The sequence below is a fragment of the Charadrius vociferus genome, unplaced genomic scaffold (genome assembly GCF_000708025.1).
Source record: "Charadrius vociferus isolate BGI_N301 unplaced genomic scaffold, ASM70802v2 scaffold132, whole genome shotgun sequence".
NCBI lineage: Eukaryota > Metazoa > Chordata > Aves > Charadriiformes > Charadriidae > Charadrius > Charadrius vociferus.
Window position 1 is genome coordinate 807,985 of NW_009647028.1, and position 12,090 is coordinate 820,074.

At 46.1% G+C, this 12,090-nt stretch overlaps 1 protein-coding gene across 1 annotated transcript in view; it reads right to left on the reverse strand.

Annotated features, from left to right (window-relative positions):
- The window catches only part of ADPGK (ADP-dependent glucokinase), an 88,806-nt gene extending 80,644 nt beyond the window's left edge, over positions 1 to 8,162 (reverse strand). The window contains exons 1-2 of the mRNA XM_009895577.1: positions 8,099 to 8,162; positions 7,118 to 7,370 (exon numbers count right to left, since the gene is read on the reverse strand). Of these exons, the coding sequence (XP_009893879.1) occupies positions 7,118 to 7,370; positions 8,099 to 8,162 (317 nt within the window). The remainder of the gene's footprint in view (positions 1 to 7,117; positions 7,371 to 8,098) is intronic.
- Positions 8,163 to 12,090: the final 3,928 nt, after the last annotated feature.

The following is a 12,090-nucleotide window of genomic DNA, read 5'->3' on the forward strand; positions in this document are numbered from 1 at the left end:
GGAAATGAGGGAAGTCTGTACCTCTGTGGTGGGATTAATGGCAATACGGAGGTGAGCTGAATCTGTAATGGCCCATTTTCCCAGGAGAAGGGGCCTGTACCAGCTGCAGTTCAGCCCAGATGCCTGTGAGGGCTGTACCTTTTCCTCTTTTACGAGTGCGCCCGATAATTTTCTTCTTTCAGTTCTTCTGCCCTTGAGGTCAACCTCGATGAGATGCTCCCCGAGGTGGGGAGCAGGGCAGGCTGCTGAGCAGAGGGACATATCACGTAACTGGCTGTTGCTGCGAGGGTATTTAGGCACCTGTTTATCTGACTGTAGCGAGAATTAGGCTAAAATAGGAGTTGAGTCCAGGATCTTTCTCTCCCCTCACTTCATATCCATCTTCTTTTATATCCATTTTCCTCTCTTGCAGCCTCATGGGGAGGGAGCAGGAGGAGGATTCCCCTCTCGGTTCTCCCACCCGTGTCTCCGGGTTGCAGCTGCCCACGAGGTCGGGGCGGCGTGGGGGCCCTTTGAGCTCGGGCTCTGCCTCGCCACCACTTCTTCCCCCTGAGCTGGAAGGTGATGGTTGTGACAACAGCCGGAGAGCAGGGACAGGCAGCTGGGGTTTGGCAAGTTATAGGTCAGGGCAGGGTTTGCTTTTGTGCAGGCCATAAGGAAAGGAGCCCTTCTGCTACAAAGAGATTTAAAAATGTCTCCATTAAAGCACTGCCGGCTGCCCAGGGCTCTCCAGGCCATATTTTCAGGCTGGCGGCACTTGCTGGCAGCCTGTTGCCCTCGGAGCGGAGCTGGGTGCCTTCTGTCTCCTCTATTCTCTCCGAGGGCACCTCCCCGCTGTTCGGGTCTGAGTGAGCCGGGGGTCACTCCCACTTCAAGGCTTTTTTTCCCTTCCCCTTCCAGCTCCTTAAACAACAAAGGTGTTGAGGGAATTTATACCTCTGCCTGGTAACAAGACAGATCAGCGAGACGCTGTCACGGTTTTGTGAGGGCTCCATAGATTTTTATTGCTTTTCAGTCCTTGGGTTCCCAACCTTCCTTTGGCTTGTAAATTGCCCACAAAATGCAGACACAGCTCCTATTCTGTGTGTTCCTTTGATGATTTTATTTATATCTCTTGCTTTGTCTTGTCTTTTATTACAGGGAGACTGCAATTAATTATTATCCCATCAGCTTCTATTTAGCCTGACAGTACAATGCAACACGCAGTGTCCAACCTTTCCCTGCCTCTGTGTGCACGAGCGGGCAGCTATTCTTGAGAAGAACAAAGGCGCTGGCAGCTTTAGAAAGGGACGTGCTGCTAAAGGGCGGCTTAAGAGAGTTCAATAGCACCAGCAGAGCACAGTTGTGATATGGCTAAAGTGACCAGACATCCCAATTTAGTTTTGATGCTCCTGATTTTACCTTCTCATCCAAAGCGTGTTTTTAGACGGTCACTCTTTGAGCGGGTATAGGCTCGTGGTTAGAGCAGAGGCTCTTCTGTCTTTTTCCCACATCTCTGACCAGATCTTTTCATCTTTTCTTAACCCAGCTATGAAATAGAAATTGCACCTGTGAGATATGTAGAACAATCCCTGCTTGTTTGGCGTGGGCAAAAGACCTCAGTGGGAAGACAGGAGGTGCACATACCAAGGAGAGATGAGCAGCAGACCAGAGCGATCATAAATCTAGAGAACGCTGGCCTGGGGAGCAGACTGAAGGAACTGGCAATGTTTGGGCAAAAGATGACTTCGAGGACACCTGGTGATGCTGGGCAAAGAGGGAGGGATGCATCTGTTATTCACATCTGCAAGGTAGCAGGAGGGCAAGAACGGACTTAACATACAACAAGGGATGTTCAACGTAGACGCTGGGAAAGCGGTAAGAATAGTAATGGTGTGAGCAGATTTCCTGGGCTGGAGAGGGAGAGTCTCCAGCGCTGGAGCTTCTTAGGAGCAATTTTGGATACGTGTCTGGTTTGTTCTGTGAGTGTATGTGTCAGAAAGAGGTGCTTCCAGGCACAACCCTATAGAAATAATAATGACCGAAGGCCTCAAAAACAAGCGTGTGTTAGGCAGGGAAACGTTTGATGGTAATTTCAGGACTCATTTCCTATCCGGTCTTTGACACTGGGTTCTGTGCAGGGAATATCAGTTTTCTCTACTGGCCATTCTGTCACCAGAAAACCAGCAAAGCTGTTTTCACTCTTTCCTTTTTCTTTACATCTCACAAAGGGGTTTATTTGCCCTACAGGCCCATGGATGGCGTGTTGCCGAGCAGTGCTGGTGATGAGATAAAGATGTTTTGACGAGACCCAGTGCCAGGTGAGTGGAAGCTGCTGTTAAACCAAATATTTGTTCACTCCTGCTTATTTCTCTCATTGTCTCATTTGTTCATTTACACCTGATCTTGGCAGCCTTTGGCAGTGTAGCTCTCGGTCTGACCTCCCCAGACCCGCTAATGACAATGGGGCAGAGCCTCTGGGCCAACGTCCTTATGAAAATGCCTGTGTAGTCCTTCTACACCAATGTCCCCACCTCCTCTCCCCAGCAGAGTCCACTCCGCGCTTCAGAGGAAGCTGCAAGGTTGGGCTACGATGCCATAAATTCAGAGAGATGTTTCTTGCTCCTGTCCTCCTCGGATGACATGTGCTCACTAGCCCACACGGCTACCAGCCATTAGCTGGTTTAAGTTGTTCAGTCCAAGCGAATGTAGCTGTGGGGCTCCGTGGGAAACGAAGGGCATGTCTGGACGGGAAGGAGAGGCAGACTGAGCTGGCTCTGCCATTGCTACTGCCGGAATGGAAGTGCCAGGAACTGCAGGGCTGAGATGCTGTGTTTGCTGGTAGAAAACTGGCTCAAGTTGAGGACTGTCTAGGTTCACCCCGCTTAATTAGCCTTTCTGAGAGAGCAGGTTCACTGGCTCGGGTGCAGTTCTGCTGAGGTGTGCTAACCTGCTCCTGAGAGTGAGGTGGGGTGGTCTTCCAACCCTGTCCTGCGTTCTGAGAACTTAGCTCAGCTCTGCGTTGCTTCAGGTCTCTCTCTCCCATGCTTAGAAGATGAAGCTAAAGGTAAGAGCGGTAACTCGATGTCTGATTCTACATCTCCCGTTTGAAAACCTCGATTAGGTGGTCAAGTGAGCTCTTCTTCCACTTCCACCCCAGCTGCATCCCAGCTGCATTTCTACTGAATCTGTGATTACTGTGATAAAATTGCAACTAAATTCTGTCAGCTCTGAAGCATGAACTATGAGGGTTGGTCTTTACAACAGACATGTAATTACCTGTCTGCAAAACTATGAAAATGTGCAAGGGAAAAAAAGAGGGAAAAGCAAGATCTCCATCAAATGAGAGAAAAGCTATAATTTTCCCCATTTTTGGGGGTTTGTTTTCCTCCATTCACAGCAGCACATAGCTGTGCTCACTGCAGCTAGGAACCTGCTCCAGAGATCAGTCTGCCTGATAAGCTACCTTGTCCCTACTGACCCTCAAATACATACATGTATGTTTGAAACCCCTGGAAAAACTCTCAGATCTGCAAGATCTTAGAAGCAGGAAAATCTGTTTTCCTGCATAAGGAGAAGGTCTTTTTATGGTGACTGAATACTGAATTGCAATCAGAATGGCAGTACTATTTGTTAAATGCAAGTTACTTAAATAATTCATTTTTCTTACTAATTATACAGTACGTGGTTAGCTTCAATGATCACATGTAATTAAAGGGGAATGGTTTCTGCAGCGCTGTCATGACTTTGATGGTGCTGATAGAGAAGAGACTAAGATTTCCTGTTAGTCTACAGATTATGTGCTAATTAAGGGGTTTTCGTGGAGTGGCATGTGTATCCTGTGCTTGGAGACACACCCTGAACATCGGCAGCATCTCCCGCTTTCCAAGAGGTCCTTAGATTTGACTGAGGTCCCAAGTTATCAAAGCCTCCGCTTAATTTTAAATATGTGCTTAAAACCTTTTGAAGTCAATGACACTTAAGTATGTGCTTCAGCTTTAGTTACACACTTGAGAATTTTGCCGAATTGAGCCCGCTGGCTGGTTAGGGATGAAACCTCACTGGTACCTCTTCTTCCCCAAGGACACATCTAATGCCCTTGATTAACCGATCCAACACAGCAGGCTTGAAATGCCTCGGTGACTGTCACGGTTAACTTTATTTCTTTTTAAACACAATAGGCAAACCCCTAAGAGCTTGAAAAGTTTCTTCTCCGAGAAACAAAATGAGAGTATGTGTAGGAGGAAAAAAATACAATCTCTGGCTATATTATTTTACCACGCCAACCAGTGGGGAAGCCATACAGAGGATTACTGTGTAGTGGAAGACGCTTGGTTTTCCGTGCGTACTTTAATGACTGGACCTTTGTTCTACCTTTTAACTGTGACCATTTAATAACTACTTGACTCACTTTGCCCTCAGCAGGATGTTGCACGTAGCTTCACTGCGTTGAAGAACACAGTCAAAATTAAAAATGTCATTTAATGATTTAGTTGGCAACAGACAGATTACCTAATAGCCTGCCCGTGGAGTGGACTTGCGTAAGGATCCTTCTATACAAGAATGCTTCCCTCGACAAAAATTAACTTACAGATGGTATATGGTAAGTTCCCAAGTTGTCTCAGCTGCAGTCTTTAAATCCCATGTGCAAAATCTCTACTGAATATTTAGCCAACAGCAAAATGAAAGGAAATTCTCTCCTTCAACAAAAAGAATGGTTTGTACCGTTACTTGGGAAGCGGATTTAGATATCTTTGCGCAGAGAGCCCTGGGAAATACATGAGCTGGTCTCTTCTCTGAAGAGTTCAAGATTTAAACATTCAAGTCAGACTGGAGGTGGGAGGGGAAGCCGGCTCCGAGAGGAAGGTGACGTGCCTAAAGGTGGCACAAGAGGACAGTAGCAGAGCTGGAATTATATATACCCCAGGCCCCCGGTGCAGCCAGCGCCTGTGCACTGTGTCAGTAGCAATCCTTGCAGGCTTTGGCTGCTCCTTGAGGTTTGCCAGCTGCATTCACATGTGCGCAAACCTTATGTGGAAGGACATTATTATCTACAAGCCATCACGGTGGGTAAAGAAACTGTAAGAAGCGATTTTGCGTACCCAGAATAATTGAGGAGGCTTCTCTTCAGGTTGGGAGAGGAGGTACCTGGAGGAGGCAGGTAGCTGACAGCCATGGGCTGGGACACAGCAGTCAAGAAAAAGAAGAGAAAGCATGTTTTGACTGAATATATCAGTGGACTTTAGTACTGGGCTTCAGCTCAGTACTTGCAAGGAAATCTTCCCTATCAACAACTCCAAGCTAGCAAATTCCCCCAAAGCCCTGTTTCACTGGAGAAAGATCTCTCGACGTGGTTTTAGCGTTCATCTAGTCTACAGGTCCCAGCCAGACAGTGGAGCAAGGCACATGGAGAGTTCAGTTTGAGAGAAAATTCTTAGTTGCCCTGAGGGAAGAACAACAGGTCTTTCTGCCTGGTCTCCGAAAACAGATTCATTGGCCCTGACTCTCCCACCAGGCAGGGGTAGGACAAGAATTAATGGATTTGGATTGCGATGGGAAAGTTTTAGTTTACATGTCAGGAAATTCTTCTGGTAGTTAGGATAGTTTGGCCATGCAATAGCTTTTTAGTGTTGTTTTGTGTTTTTTTTCAGTAGCTTTATTAGATGGAGAAGGTGGTGATGCTGTTTGGGATTGGAAGCTACCAAGGCAGAGCTTACTGTTGTTCCTGCTCCGCACTCTCTTACTCGGCGTGCTTCATCAGGGTCCGTAGAAAATCAGATCAGATGAAATCCTATTTTGAGTGTCTTGTGCCAGGCTTAATTCCTTGTGCTGTGTCTCTCTGTGAAACAAGTCAAGTGCCCTTGACTGTAGCATCCCTCTCTGGAGAGATAATTCTTTTGTATTTGCACTTGTACCTGTGCCCTCGGCTCTCTCTTCGTCTGGCCCGTTCCCAAAATGATGCAAAAATGTGTATGCTCCATCACAACAGAAATAACAACAGGAGGCAAAGATTCGAGATGAACGTTGTTCTTATGAAGTCTTCATTTACAGTTAGTTTGCAGCTGTGTTTTTTTAAAAGAATAAATTTACTGTAATAGGAGTGAGTCAGCATGGATAAATTGCAGGTAAATCATGTCAGACTAATTTGATCACTTACGCTAATGAAATAACTATCAGTCTAGATAGCGTAAATCTATCTGGTTGTCCAGAAGGTTTTAAGAAAATTTTGCGTGATGGATTATAGTACAAACTCCCTAAATGTAGGTTGAAATAATCTGTTATTGAAAAGGGTAAAATACTGGCAAGGAGAGAGAGTCATGGCTTGGAGCTAAGGGTGTCAATGGGGAGGTGACTGAGGAGCACATCCTCTGCTGGGGCTCTTAAGTATTTTTATTAAAGATGTACACAATGCTGCAGCGTGTAGGATCATGAAATTTGCAGATGATACAGAGCTAGAGGGATCAGGAGAGACTTACTGGTCTTTCTTTGCAGAGAAATTGCTTTTTGGCAGTATAATCTTGCTAAATTATGGAAGGAGACTCAAAACTGCAGTATGATCTTGACTGGACCAAGATGCTTCATGGCATTTACAGTACATTTAACAGAGAACTGGAGGTCCGAACTGGAGTCTTTTCAGTGGAGATGGGAAGGTTTGTATCGTAAGGTGTGGTGGAGGTATGGGGGTGGGAGGAACCACCAGCAGGAGGACGGAGAGAAATTTCTCCTTCATTTTTTAAATTTTTTGAGTCCTTAATACACTCTCACCATAAACATTTGCACAGCAGTGTTTGATAGAAAGTGCTGGGGGTGGTCGTGTTTTATGATAGCATATAAAATTATATTCTGTTTGGCCATGTTTTATTAGAGTATATAAAACAGATATTCTGTTTGTAGACAATGTAGCAATTATATCATGTTTTTGTCTCTAAGGACTTCTCTGATCCTGACCACCTGCAGTGGAAGGAGGGGGAGCTGGATAGGAACAAAACACCCTTGTTCTCGTGTGTCCACTCACTAAAGAGTTAACTGGGAGCAGGTAGTACACTTCTAGCTCCTGTCCTGTTATAGCACACAGCAATCCTGAAGTGTAGCCATATCCCAGCCACGTTTAGCTGTGTAAATATTACTCTTATCATACCTGTCATCTGAGCTACCAAGCTTCATGTTCATCTGGGTTTCTGGTTTTAGGCGCTCTTCGTTACGCAATGTCTGGGCAACATCTTGCCAGTCCAGGCAAGAAAGGCGCTTCCTCGGCTTCAGCCTTCTCCTGTGGAGTGCGAGGCAGCTGAGCTGTCCAGCAGGCAACGCTCGATGCTTCCCAGCAGCTTTTCTACCAATTTTTAAGAGTGATGTGATGACTGTGCTACTCCAGTGCTCCTCTTTCTGCCACTCTGGGGAAAAAAAAAGTTCAATCTTTGGAAGGTGTACTATAAGTAGCGGCTGATTTGTCGCATGAGATTCTGAGTAGGGGAAGAGTGAAAATAACAGGAGAGTGTTTTTTCCTCTATTTTGGGCTCTGACTTAAATCAGCTTCTGAGGCAGCATTCATTTCGGGGAGAAGAGTGATGCTTGTGGATTGAGATTTCTGCGATGGGAGCAATCTTTTGGGGTAGCAGCAAACACCTGTATTTCAGAGTTAGTGTAGATGCTTAAAGGTGGCCAGTTACACTCACAGCATACACAGATGCCACACTCCTGATTTCTTCACCACTGAGAAGCTGAACTGCAAATCCTGAGACAGCTGTTATGATTAACAGAAGGGCAAAAATATTAACATGTAAACCACAAAATAAATCTGTTAAATAAATCAAAGATAGAACCGAAGAAGAAATCTGAAATTCCCTGTGTAGTAGGTGTAAGTCATTCTTACTGCCAGTTCAAAATCAACCATAGCAGGAGGAATTAATGATACCATTGTTTAGTGAAATTAGACTTGACACTAGCCAGTTACCCTTTATTTTGGTTGGTTAGGATTTGCAATTGTTTGACACTCATTAGAAATCACAGTAACCTGTTTTAAGGGTAGGCAAATTAAGATTCCCTCTCTCCGTACAAGATTACTCATCGCACCACAGCTACATTCTAATTGGAAAATAACTAATGAATGAGCATGTCTTACCTGAGCTGTCATCTGAGCATGTCAGGTAACGTACCAGAGGTGATCTCGCTAAGAATTTGGTCATGCACACAACAGCTAAGAAAAAACTGTTGCAGGAAATTAACGCTACAATAACTTCCCAGATGCAAAAAAAATTATTAATCCTTAATGATCCTGGTAATTTCTTTAGGGCAATTCACCTGACCTTCTCTTTCCTTCAGTGCCTCCAGCATGAGAACGCATGGTTCCCTGCCTGAACCTCAGCCCCGGCTTTTTTTTTTATTCAGAGCCTGCCAGCGAGTTAGAGGAGCCCCAGGGTTTCCCAGGCCAGCCAGGCTTCCAGGGAAAAGACCTCTGAAGGCTACACTCACAAGACAACAGGGTAAGCTGCCAGCTCCGAGTGTACCAGCTTCTGTCTCCTACTAGAGGAAATCTCTTCTGGTTTACAGAACAGAGTGGCCCCGGGGGGAAATTGTAGCTAATTCTTGCAAAGGGGCTGTGTGCTGCAAAGGGCTGTCTGGGAAGCATCCTGAGGTCTTGCAGGGAGATAAGCAGATGCAGAGAGAGGGTTCCTAGCCGTTACACCTGCATTAGGGAGCAGCACGGTGTGGTAGGAGCAGATCTGAGGAGTGAAATGTTTGGTGCTGGTCCGCTATATGCATTTTGGGGGATTTACTTGGGGTAGGTCTGATCTGTCCCCATGGCTTGGAACATTCAGTAGAAACTGGAACATGTTGTGTGGCTCTCTGGAGCTCATCTTGCCATTTAGTTTTGTCTGAAAGGAATCCAAATTCTGCAGTGTGGTCCTAAATGCGGTAAGTGGGGAAGGTCAGGTGAGTCACCTCAAAAGGGCTGTCCCGCTCCAAAACAAAACAAACGCCAATACGGCTGTAGAAGAGTCTGCAGGAAGCTGGTCAAACCAGCCTCTCATTCCCGGAAACAGCTAATGAAAGTTAATCTGAACATGCACAGCCTGTTTTAGCGTTTTTGTAACAGGTTCACTCTGAAATGCTTTTGTTCCAGGGAAGCAATACTTTGCAACCAGGAAGTTGCTTGTTTGGTGATGAGCATTGCTGTTGTCCCTGAGGGAAGGGATGGCACCGTCTGGACAGACTTCGAATCCGCTGAGAAAACTTGCACCTGGTACTCCGCCCCGAGATACAGTCTCCAAGTGGAAAAGTTGCCTGCTTCCCACTGATGACTTTGAATTTAGGAGCCAAGAGGTGGGGTGTTGTGTGGGGCACAGCATCAGATGAGAGTGGTGAGAAGTGTAGTTCACCGACTAGCTGTGACGTGAGTTTCCAGCCTCTGCTTGGCAGGGAGATGTGTGGGTAAGATTAGCTTTATCAGTTTGTTCTCTGCAATGGATTCGTTTGTATATCTAGAAAATACACTTCTTGTATTGCCCAAGTCTGTGTGTTCCCTGCATATTCAAACAAAAGATGAATTTTCACTTCTGACAGTTCAGCTTGCAACACCAAGGGGGAGATGGGAAAAAGACCCTTCTGCTGCGTCTGTGTGATGATTGATCAATTTTATTTTTGCTCAGATGCCAGGTCCAGATTTGAAATAAAAAAGTAATATACTATCTTGCGGAGTTGCTTCAGGAGGGGGCCCTGAAGGAGGAATGTAGAGTGCTGTAAGACGGGGCTGGAGAGATCAGACAGGAACCAGGAGAACAAAAGCCGCCACTGTTAGAGATCTGGGAGTTGGTGTTGGATGAAGCGGGGCCTCCCGCTGCTCGCTGCTCACTGTTGCCGTGGCCAGGCTGGCATCGCTGTGCAAGGGGAAATGCAGGCGAAGAGCTAATCTATCGAAACAGAAGGACAGACTTAGCTTGAGAAGATGAGCATGCTGAGCTGGTTTCTGCTCTGTTACACCCTGAAACCTCACTGATATCTGCACAGCTCCCCAGCTGTAACGAGGAGCAGACAGGGGTTCTTTATGCATTTTCTCCAGAGCCAGACTGGTGAGGATTTGGTGAGGACTGGAGAAACTGATACTGAGATTTTCAGCTCGGCAGGAGGGAATCTGTGTTTGCTTAATTTGGGAAGAGACGGTCATATAAGTTACAGTATGTAAAGCTTAAGCAGTGGAAGTATCCCCCTGAGCGTAGTGCAGAGTTCGAGGTGGCTAGGAAAAGTCTTTCAGGCTGCCTGAGCCTTTCCACAACGCTTTCTCCATTCCTTCAGATACAAAGAAATGCCTGCTCTGAACACTTTGTGCAAGAACTAGGCTCCAGTCTAGTAATCTAGGGGTTGTGACAGCCATGTTTAGTCTACCTACCTACATAATTTCTCCCAGAAGGTGAGTTAAAGAGCGCCTTCTGAAAAACAGCTAGTCTCATAATTTCACCTAGTTCCTTGACAAGCTTTTCCAGTACTGAATGGCCTCCACTGCTGTTCCTGTTATGTTTTATTTCAGGTTAAATTTCTAATCGCCAGCTTTTGCAGGTGGCTTGGAAGAGGCTTCATGGTACCCGAAAGCCCTCTCTCAAACTTGTCTTCCCCCAATATTAGTGTCTGTAGCAGTAATCAGATCCCCTCTCAGTCACGTCGTTGATAAGCTGACGGGGTCGGGCTCCTTCAGAAGCGTGCTGGGCAACTTCTGTTTCCCACCTCCAGGGTCATTTTTTGGCTTTGCCTGAATCACTCCTGTATTTTCTCTTTCTCCGTGATGGAGGGAACATAGCCTGGACGTGGCTTTCCAGCAGATTGTCATTGTGCTGTGTACAAGACAGTTCCTGCTGGGGTCTGCGATTGCCCTTTCTAAATGCCAAGGGATTGAAGGAATCCCTTTATGGCAGCTTTAGGGCTACGGCAGATCTCTGTGATGTCTTCTAAGTCCTTTTCAAAGCAACTTCTTTCGGAGGCAGTGTCCTGTAAGTGTAACCTGCATTTCTGGTTTCAGATGTCTTACCTTGCATTTGACTTTTTAAATCATGTTTCACTGGAGCATGGCCAACTCTCAGTTATTTCAGGTCACTGTGTATTGATAGTCCAGTCCTGCTTGTTGTTTCCCTACCGCCAATGTTGTTGGCACCTGGAAACTTTGCCACAACAAGGATTTTTATAGTGCCATTTAGATCATTGATAAAAATATTGAATAAAACGGTAATGGGAGTTTCACTCTTCTTTTATCCCAGATATTTTTACCTAGTGTAATATTGCTGTAGGTTTATTGAATCGTGGCTATTGGAACATCCAGTAAATATGCCTTTGAAGAATAGCCAGTTTCCAGAAATGCTTTCCACCTTAAATGTGTATTCCCAGTCCATTATGCCGGCAACTTGAGGTTAAGGCTTGGGAAAATAGAAATGTTAAATGCATAGGTGTGTGCGTCACTGCCTGGTGCCAGATTGTTTGCACAAGTGTAACCAGATCATACCCTGTGGTATCTAGGCAACTTGCTGGTTTTTAGATCAGCAATTAACTCTTTGGCCTTTGGAGGTCTTATCAGAAGGTTTGCCCATGCAGATTGCGGCAGTTTCTGGGCTGAAGGCATTATTGTTTCAGAAGAACTTTTGGTCTGGCTTTATGAGATGTCCAGGAGCTCGCTTCTGGGTTGAAGCTCACCACACTAATGCGACTTTGCTTCATGCCGTCATCTGGAGAGGAAGTGACAGCCATGCTGGGCATTCTTCTTGTGGTGGTGCCCACCTCGTAAAACAGCGTTAATACACTTTTGAATGTTTCTTTTCAGTTGCCAGCCTGGATCTCAGCAGGGAACAGGGCTGCTCTCATTGCTGTGGAGCGAGCTGGACCTGTGAGCTTATCCAGAGCCAGCTGAGGTGTCTGCAGGTATGTGCCAGCGTTCCCAGCACAGCAGTGCCGGGCCTGTTCTGCAGCACTCAGACTGGCGCTGAAACTACGGGAGTTTCAGACTCTGTAACAGCTCTGAGCGGGGAAGGCACCAATGTGGCAGAGAGGTACCTTTGCCCTCCCTCAAGTTTTGTGGGTTGTTCAGAACCTCTACTAGGAGTGTCTCCCACATCCGACACTGTCTCCCACATC